Source organism: Phoxinus phoxinus, assembly GCF_949152265.1.
Source record: "Phoxinus phoxinus genome assembly, chromosome: 6".
In the NCBI taxonomy this organism is placed as follows: Eukaryota; Metazoa; Chordata; class Actinopteri; order Cypriniformes; family Leuciscidae; genus Phoxinus; species Phoxinus phoxinus.
Genome location: NC_136881.1, coordinates 26,374,558 through 26,383,256, shown reverse-complemented (window position 1 = coordinate 26,383,256; position 8,699 = coordinate 26,374,558). Strand labels below are relative to the sequence as shown.

The window sequence follows — 8,699 nt, the reverse complement described above, 5'->3', positions numbered from 1 at the left end:
TCTACGACTTACGGTTCGGTCTGCCCGATCAGTTTTAGAGGAGAATGCTGCATCATGGGAAAATTAACAATAACAATAGGGTTTCAGCACTACGTGCTTGAACCCCTAATAAATGGGAATGCTAACAAATAGCTTTATGCATGTATTTAGACCTCCATGGAAAGAAGTAAGCAGGTAGATCTAGTTTGTGCTGATATTCAGTCATAATCCACAAGGAGGTGTCATTGAGTTCATTTGAATGTCTTTCTGTTTCTTACACTTTTTCTCTTCAACATTTGCATGAAGGTTCAGCCAACCTCGACAAGGTTCACACAACCTGAAACCACTACAAACACACTAGATGAGGTTTGAAACTGTCAATGACAAAAGAAGGAAAACCAAAAACAACCAAGAGATACAGAGGCAGACACAAAGCCGACTAACAAATACAAAGAAATGCTAAGAAACAACACAGGTGAAAAGCATATGATCCAAGGAGGAGAAGATACAAGTTAAGAAGTACAAGAGAAGAGATACAGAGATGGTGAGAGACGTCATAGAGGAACTTGCATCTTAAAGCACACTTCCACTTCACTCTTGGTCTTTCCAATACACACATTCACACACGGACTCATGACAAACAATGTGCACAGCTCTCATTTTGGACATTAGTTTTTAAACACGTTGTCAAAAACCTTCAATAATGGACTGTGTCTTCCAGATCCTCTGTAACCTTGCCGTTTCTTTCCTAATTCTATCGCTTGGTGTCAGCGGCACCACCAACCGTAAGTATTAAGATCTGCTCTATGATGCCCTATTAATGACTGATGTCAGTATACATATTGTTAAATGGGATTTCTAGGGAACATTGTGGTATGTGTATGACAACAGTTGTGGTATGTGTATGGTTTTGTGTGTAAAGAACAGCTGCTATTTAACCTTTCACCTGACAATTATTTGACCTACTAGCTGTTTTTTTTTTTTTTCAGTACTACCAAGCACATTTGTCATGCTTGGTATGTCTTGGTTCAGCTTATATGAGACAAACAATCATTGTGTCATTTAATAGAATTTGATAAACAAAAATAATAATAATGTGATGGTCAATTGAATCCGGTTTTTAGGCCAATTCACACTGAACTGACAGGTGCCGACCAACAGCAACATACTTGTTTGTTCGGTTTTGTCGGATCAGTGTGTTACCCCATCAGCGTCTGTTGCAGTGGATCAGAGCTTCTTTTTGCGCCTTTGTCGGGTCATGGGATGTTTGAGAAGTCGCGTACTGTAATCTTGTGATTGTCACCATCTTATCTTGTATGGATCACACTTATATCTTACCTATCTTAGACAATTTCATTTGTTTTTCCAATATCATCAAAATCCTTTGACTTAGTCTTTATACCAATATCAACAGTTTTTATATAAAAAAAAACAGTTTATGCTCTGCATTAAGCTTATCGGGGTCGGGGTGCCTCGTTACATAATAGTTGATTTAATTCTAATTGTTATGAAAAAAAAATTAATTATTGAGAATTATTATGCTTTTATATTTATAGAAGCACACAAGGTTGTAAATTTGTCCTGCAAATTTGTCCTAGTAGTTTACACCAGTAGACATTCGATAACACTTTGGAATACTGTTCCGTCATTAATGAATAACAACACAGGAACAAATGAGTAATGCAATAATAACATTCTAGTGACTATTATTAACTAACAATAAACTCTAATTAACAAATTAGTAAGTAATAGCACTCAGCTGAATGCGGTAGTTCACTATTAGCTTATCAGTACTATTATTTTTTCATACCTCTTGGAGGAATAATAACTACTATATACTTGTTCATCATAATTATTGTGAGTAATGCATAATGTATAATTCATTCTAGAGTGAAGATCATGGTACCCCGCTAGTGACAAAAAAAAAAAAAAGACTTGTTTTGAATAGTAATTACTAAATTGATCCTTCTAATGTAATTACTAATTATTTGGAACAGTATTCTAAAGTGAAGATCATGGTAACTCACTAGTAATGACTCTAGTGGTGCGTTCACACCGGACGCGAATAGCGCGTCAGGCGCGAGTCATTTCAATGTTAAGTCAATGCTAAGACGCGTTACACGCGTTTTACGCGCGTAACGCGTCTTTGCATTGACTTAACATTGAAATGACTCGCGCCTGACGCGCTATTCGCGTCCGGTGTGAACGCACCATAAGTGTTACCAAAATCTTTTAGAAGTAATTACTATCCAGTAACCTTACAAAAACCTCAGATGCTTGCAATGGCTTCAGTCAATAGAGAGTTATCATGCTTTTCACTTTAAAATACTATTCCAAATAATTAATTCCTACTGAAGGACTTGGTTATACATAAGTCATTACTAGTGGGTTACCATTACATTCACGTTAGAATTAATTATACATTATGAATTATTCACATTAATTATGAACCCGTATAGTAGTCCTCTGGGAGGTATGAAAAAAATAGTTAGCCAATTAGCTTATATAGTGAATTACCTAATTCAACTGAGCACTATTACTGATTCATTAATCAGAGTTTCTTGTTAGTTAATAATTACTATGATAATATTGTGTTATACTCATTTGTTTCTGTGTAGTTATTAATTAATGACGGAACAGTATTCTAATGTTTTACCAAAAATTCGGAAATAAATCCCCTGTTTTCCTTTACTCTTGTAGGGTCTGAGGAGCAGCAATGTGTCCACATGATCAAAGTGCCACGAAACACAATGTTTAGAGCTCGTGTTATGACAGAGTTGAAGATAAACTGTACTTTTACTCAAAATGGATGTCACAGGATCCCAAGAGTCTCATGGTGCAAAATCTATGAAAATCACTGTAAAGCTTTAAATCACTCAGTTTACATAACAACTGATTGGAAGAATATGACAGAGCATGAAGGGATGGCTTTCCTGATTTTCCTGAACATCTCAATGGAGGACGCAGGTTTATACAGATGTAAAGAAGGTGATAGCTCTATTGGCCATGCTATTAATGTCACTGTAACAGGTAAGTGATGTTATTAGTAGAATGTAAACATTCAACACTTTATTTTGATGGTGAATTAAAACCTTTTATACATTATGTTGACCATAAGTACATTTACAACTTAATGTCAAGTAACTCTCATTAAAGTATTAGTAGACTGTCTGCTAAATATCTGCTAACTCTTTATTGTGATGGTCCCCCAACAGACATTCTACTGATTCAACTTTGCAACTACATGTCGACTTATTCAAACCCGAACCCTAACACTCTACTAATAATCTACTGACAGTCTAATGAGAGTTAGTAGACATGCAGGTGCCATGTTAGTCAACATAAAGTTGTTAAGGGACCATCAAAATAAAGTGAAATCCATTCAGTTGAATATACTGTAAATATAATAAAAGTTTATTTTTTAAATGTTTTCAGTAAGTAAGGAGGATGAGGTTCCATGCAATCAAAGCAACACAAGTAAGGGCATGACCATTACAACACATGATATTAGTCAACTTTTTGTTTGGCAATTAGTTTACATTCTAATGGTTTTCTAAAATCAAAGTGCATTAAAATGCATGCCTGATAAGTACAGCAGGTATTAAATAGTCTAATGCCTACAATAATAGGTGATATGAATGCAATTCCGAATGATGATCTGCAGTGGCTCTGGCCATATGTGTACATCTGCACTGGAATAGCGGGGCTGATATTCATAGTTATGGCTATAACATTACTTTTCATCAGATACCAAGGTGAGTGGTTTGGGAATTTGCAATAAGATTTTAACTTTATGTTACAATAACCTGTTCCATTAGTTTTTGTGTCCATTGCATGATTATGTGTAATTTTCCATAGGGACAAATTCAAGAAGAAAAGATATGGCATTTAAAAATCAGGTATATTTTGTTTTCATTTCAGTCTGTAGACCTTTTTATTGTGTCCACTGAAAATAAAGTTATTAAATGCTCTGTTTTCACTTCTACAGTACATGGAAACACAAAGAAGTGACCTGCCTCCTCCTCCTCCTCCTCCTCCTCATCATCCCCATCCCCATCACAACACCCATCCTCCCACAGTCCAGCCGACCTCTGCTTTATATCGTGTCTGTGAAACTCCACCTGTCAGAGGAGCATCTCCAGCTGGAAGAGCTGTTGGCACAGAAAGAGGAGAAGAAGAGAATGCTCTTGTGTATGCTTCCTTAAATCACCAGGCTATGTCCAGAGTGCCAAAAAGAACAGCACGACAAGAACCAGAACCTTCAGAATATGCTGCAATCCGGTTCCGGTGATTCAATGAATCCTTTACTGAGACACTTTTAAAAAAAAATACTGAGAAAAATTATCACTCATTTGCCATTCTGTATTAAGAAATCATTTTAAAATACTCTCTATGAGGGGCAAGAATCTGAGCTTGACACGTATGATGGCAACTGCCTGCTGTTATCTCAAAGGTCTGGTTAGAGTTAGACGTGTTCCTGGGTCAACAAATTTTGTTGATCCTGGAACAACATTCCTGTCCGAAAATATAATCCTAACCATATACCCCTAACTCTAACCCAACCCATAACTTAACCCTAAAATCAGAGGGAAATTATATGTGAATAACACTGATGTAAAAACACCTAACCCTGGTTGTAAGCCTAAACTTGACATGAACTGTAAACTTGTCCTTTAAATCTGATTGGTTGATTGGAATGTTGTTCCAGGATCAACAAAGATGCTGATCCAAGAACATGTTGCACTTGGTGAAATCAGGTTCTGTGGGATGTTGCACCTTGTGTCAGGAAATTTACCACAGTAAATGACAATGGCTACACTGAATGATCCTGTTAACGTGCTATTTTATTAAATGTAAAGAGGTTTTGCCAAATGACTAAATGCCTGTTCACACCAAGACAATAAATATTTTCATTTGAATGCAGCTGTTAAAGTGTCTGTTAAGACCGACATATAGGGCCCTATCATACACCCGGTGGCCAGCGCAATGCAGCGCCAGGCGTGACGCAAGTGTTCCAGCCTGACGCAGTCATAATTTTCACGTCCTGTGCCATGTTTTTTTTTTTGCTATTTAAAGAGCTTGTTAGTAATGTGCGCCTATAGACACACAAACATGCCAAATATTACAAATAAAAGGATTACAATTTAAAAGATTATCATTGTGTACATAAATATATGGTGGAATCCAGCTTGTCCCGTAGATGGTCTGCCTGCACGCTTTAACCGAGCACGAGCAGATCCATTTGCTCTCTGGAGACGTGTTCAGTCTTTCCGCTTACAAATACCGTCATGTAAATAGCGAATCCTCCATGGCGCGAGCGCAGCTGGCTTTTAAAGGGAATGGAAGCTGAGACTCTGATTGGTTTATTGCACGTTACAGCCAAAACACACACATTACTCATTAAGAAAATAGGGATAACCCTTTTAGACCATGAGCTAGGCGCACAGACCATTTCCCGTCATTAAACTAGCAAAAGTGGATTCGGACACGCCCTAACTGCACTTGCGCCATACGCTTTAGACCATGAGCTTAGATCATTAACATAGGGCACATTTGCACACCATCAATATTGTTTGGTTGGTAATGTTTTAGCAGTCCATGGGCCTCTATTAGCGAGACATGAAGAACTTTTGTGCAATAAATTCATCAAGGTCACCGTCGCACAGAGAAAAAGACAGTACTCTTGAAAAACGAACACCGTTAATATGTGCTTAACCTAGTTATCATTTGCTTCATGGTAACAGGTGCCTATGGCTTTAAGGCCCGTTCACACCAAGAATAATAACTATAAAGTCACAATAACTATATTAGCACACACACTAACGGACAATAGCATTCTGAATATTATAAGCACACCCTGGAGTTATGTCGTCTGTCCTTTAAATGCTTAAGCTCATTAAGTAGGGTAGGTTCTGATTGGCTGTCAATGTTTTTATTATTCATCAGCTGGAAAAAAAATAATTCTGATTGTGATTCCAACCCTGTGTCATTATTGTTATAGTGTCGGTGTGGATGTCCCTATTCTCATAGAATTAGAAGGATTATAAAGATTTTAAAAGTTATAGTTATTATCGTCCTTGTATGAACTATTTTTTTTTCTTCCCAGAAATTTATTGTAAAGATGTCATGATTTAGTGTTGTATTTTATTTTTCTTTATTTTTTACTTTCTAAAAGACCACCAGGCATTATAAGCGTGTCCCACTTTTTCTATATCTATGTTGTCTAATTTGTCGAGTTTGTACGCAGAGTACAAACTGAGAAGCCCACAAGCGCAAAAGCATGCAAAAACATTTCCTGTACGAGCAGGGGGGAGACTGCAACTTACCAGATATGATGGTGGGATTCTTTGCCTCCCACAATGAAGAACAGTACATACAGCCTCCTTTTTTGTTCATTAAAGGTCAATGAGTAACATACTGCCTTATAATTATACTGTACACCTACAGTGAAGAATAGTATATATGACCTCCTACCTTTAATGTGTTAAAGGTCAGTGAGTAACATACTCCTATCTATTTATACAGTACATACTGAGTGTGTGTGTGTGTGTGTGTGTGTGTGTGTGTGTGTGTGTGTGTGTGTGTGCTCGCGTGCGCGTGTGTGTGTGTGTGTTTGTATGAATGAGTAAATTAATCCAATAGCCTATTCTTCATCAAGTTCAAAGCTTATTTACAAGTGTATAAATCAGTTTGCTGCTGTACTCGTTGTGTTGGTGTGTCTAGACTGGTTTCACCTATGACTGTGACTCATTTTTTTAAAGGGGACTTCCATAAAAAAGTTCCTTATTTAATCTCAACATTGTATTTACCTTGACATGATTCAGTTAGAGAAGTGTTTCTCTTGGAATAAGTACAGTTTCAGAATGTATGAGCAAGACTCTCCTTTCATAGGGGAGTACAAAAGTATAGAATAAATGTGAATATGTTTGTTGATTGTTGCCTGTGAATCACTTTTCGTTCAAAAAACATTAAAAGTAATTAAAGGAACCATTATTAATGAATGTTAATGGCTTACTTTTCACCATGAATTCAAACTTAAGAACTTTTTTTCTTAAAAACTTAAGAAAATCCATTTAATTCACACTTTAAAAGTGTAATGGCATTATATTAGATATAAATATTAAAACAAGTGGTATCTGCAAACTGCTACCCCTCCTGCCACCTTAACGTGGTGGAGGGGTTTGAGTACCCGAATGACCCTAGGAGCTATGTTGTCCGGGGCTATATGCCCCTGGTAGGGTCTCCCAAGGCAAACAGGTCCTAGGTGACGGGTCAGACTAAGAGCGGTTCACACGCACCCTTATGATGAGCAACAAATCGAGGACCGTGACGTCGCCCGGTATGGCGCAGCCGGGGCCCCACCCTGGAGCCAGGCCCGGGGTTGGGGCTCGTATGTGAGCGCCTTGTGGCCGGGCCTCCCCCCACGGGGTCCGGCCGGGCTCAGCCCGAAGGAGCGACGTGGGGCCGCCTTCCCGTGGGCTCACCACCTGCAGGAGGGGCCATAAGGGGCCGGTGCTGAGAGGATCGGGCGGCAGTCGAAGGCGGGGGCCTCGACAACCCGATCCCTGGAAACGGAAACTAGCTCTAGGGACGTGGAATGTCACCTCGCTGGCGGGGAAGGAGCCTGAGATTGTGCGTGAGGTTGAGAGGTTCCAACTAGAGATAGTTGGTATCACCTCTACGCACGGCTTAGGCTCTGGAACCACACTCCTTGATAGAGGATGGACTCTTCACCACTCTGGAGTTGCCCTTGGTGAGAGGCGGCGGGCTGGTGTGGGTTTGCTTATAGCCCCCCAGCTCAGCCCCCATGTGTTGGAGTTTACCCCGGTGAACGAGAGGGTCGTTTCCCTGCGCCTACGGGTCGGGGATAGGTCTCTCACTGTTGTGTGTGCCTACGGGCCAAACGGCAGTGCAGAGTACCCGGCCTTCTTGGAGTCTCTGGGAGGGGTGCTAGAAAGTGCTCCGACTGGAGACTCCGTCGTTCTACTGGGGGACTTCAATGCTCACGTGGGCAACGACAGTGTAACCTGGAGGGGCGTGATTGGGAGGAACGGCCCCTCTGATCTGAACCCGAGCGGTGTTCAGTTATTGGACTTCTGTGCTAGTTACAGTTTGTCCATAACGAACACCATGTTCAAGCATAAGGGTGTCCATCAGTACACGTGGCACCAGGACACCCTAGGCCGTAGGTCGATGATCGACTTTGTGGTTGTTTCATCTGACCTGCGGCCGTATGTCTTGGACACTCGGGTAAAGAGAGGGGCGGAGCTGTCAACCGATCACCACCTGGTGGTGAGTTGGATCCGATGGCAGAAGAGGAAGCTGGACAGACTCGGCAGACCCAAGCGTACTGTAAGGGTCTGCTGGGAACGTTTGGCCGAGTCTCCTGTCAGAGAGATCTTCAACTCCCACCTCCGGCGGAGCTTCTACCGGATCCCGAGGGAGGCTGGAGATATTGAGTCCGAGTGGACCATGTTCTCCACCTCCATTGTCGAAGCGGCCACTCGGAGCTGTGGCCGTAAGGTCTCCGGTGCCTGTCGAGGCGGCAATCCCCGAACCCGGTGGTGGACACCGGAAGTAAGGGATGCCGTCAAGCTGAAGAAGGAGTCCTATCGGGCCTGGTTGGCTTGTGGGACTCCTGAGGCAGCTGACGGGTACCGGCAGGCCAAGCGAACTGCAGCCCGGGTGGTTGTGGAGGCAAAAACTCGGGCCTGGGAGGA

The 8,699-nt window shown here is 40.9% G+C and overlaps 1 protein-coding gene across 2 annotated transcripts; it reads left to right on the top strand.

The window, feature by feature from the left end:
• Positions 1 to 309: 309 nt before the first annotated feature.
• btla (B and T lymphocyte associated) lies at positions 310 to 6,897 on the top strand. Of its 2 annotated transcripts, XM_079615711.1 has the most exons (7): positions 310 to 523; positions 701 to 764; positions 2,680 to 3,009; positions 3,415 to 3,456; positions 3,609 to 3,734; positions 3,838 to 3,878; positions 3,968 to 6,897. In XM_079615711.1, the coding sequence occupies exons 1-7, from the start codon at positions 521 to 523 to the stop codon at positions 4,268 to 4,270; spliced, it is 909 nt and encodes a 302-aa protein (XP_079471837.1). In that variant the 5' UTR covers positions 310 to 520; the 3' UTR covers positions 4,271 to 6,897. The 2 variants fall into 2 exon arrangements, with proteins under 2 accessions (XP_079471837.1, XP_079471836.1); XM_079615710.1 differs by lacking the exon at positions 310 to 523 and having other exon boundaries at positions 532 to 764; positions 3,968 to 6,896.
• Positions 6,898 to 8,699: the final 1,802 nt, after the last annotated feature.

Coding starts and splice junctions, on each gene's coding strand:
- btla (XM_079615710.1), top strand. CDS start 683: ATGGACTGTGTCTTCCAGATCCTCTGTAACCTTGCCGTTTCTTTCCTA. Junction 765..2,679: donor TGTCAGCGGCACCACCAACC/GTAAGTATTAAG, acceptor TTACTCTTGTAG/GGTCTGAGGAGCAGCAATGT. Junction 3,457..3,608: donor ATGCAATCAAAGCAACACAA/GTAAGGGCATGA, acceptor CTACAATAATAG/GTGATATGAATGCAATTCCG.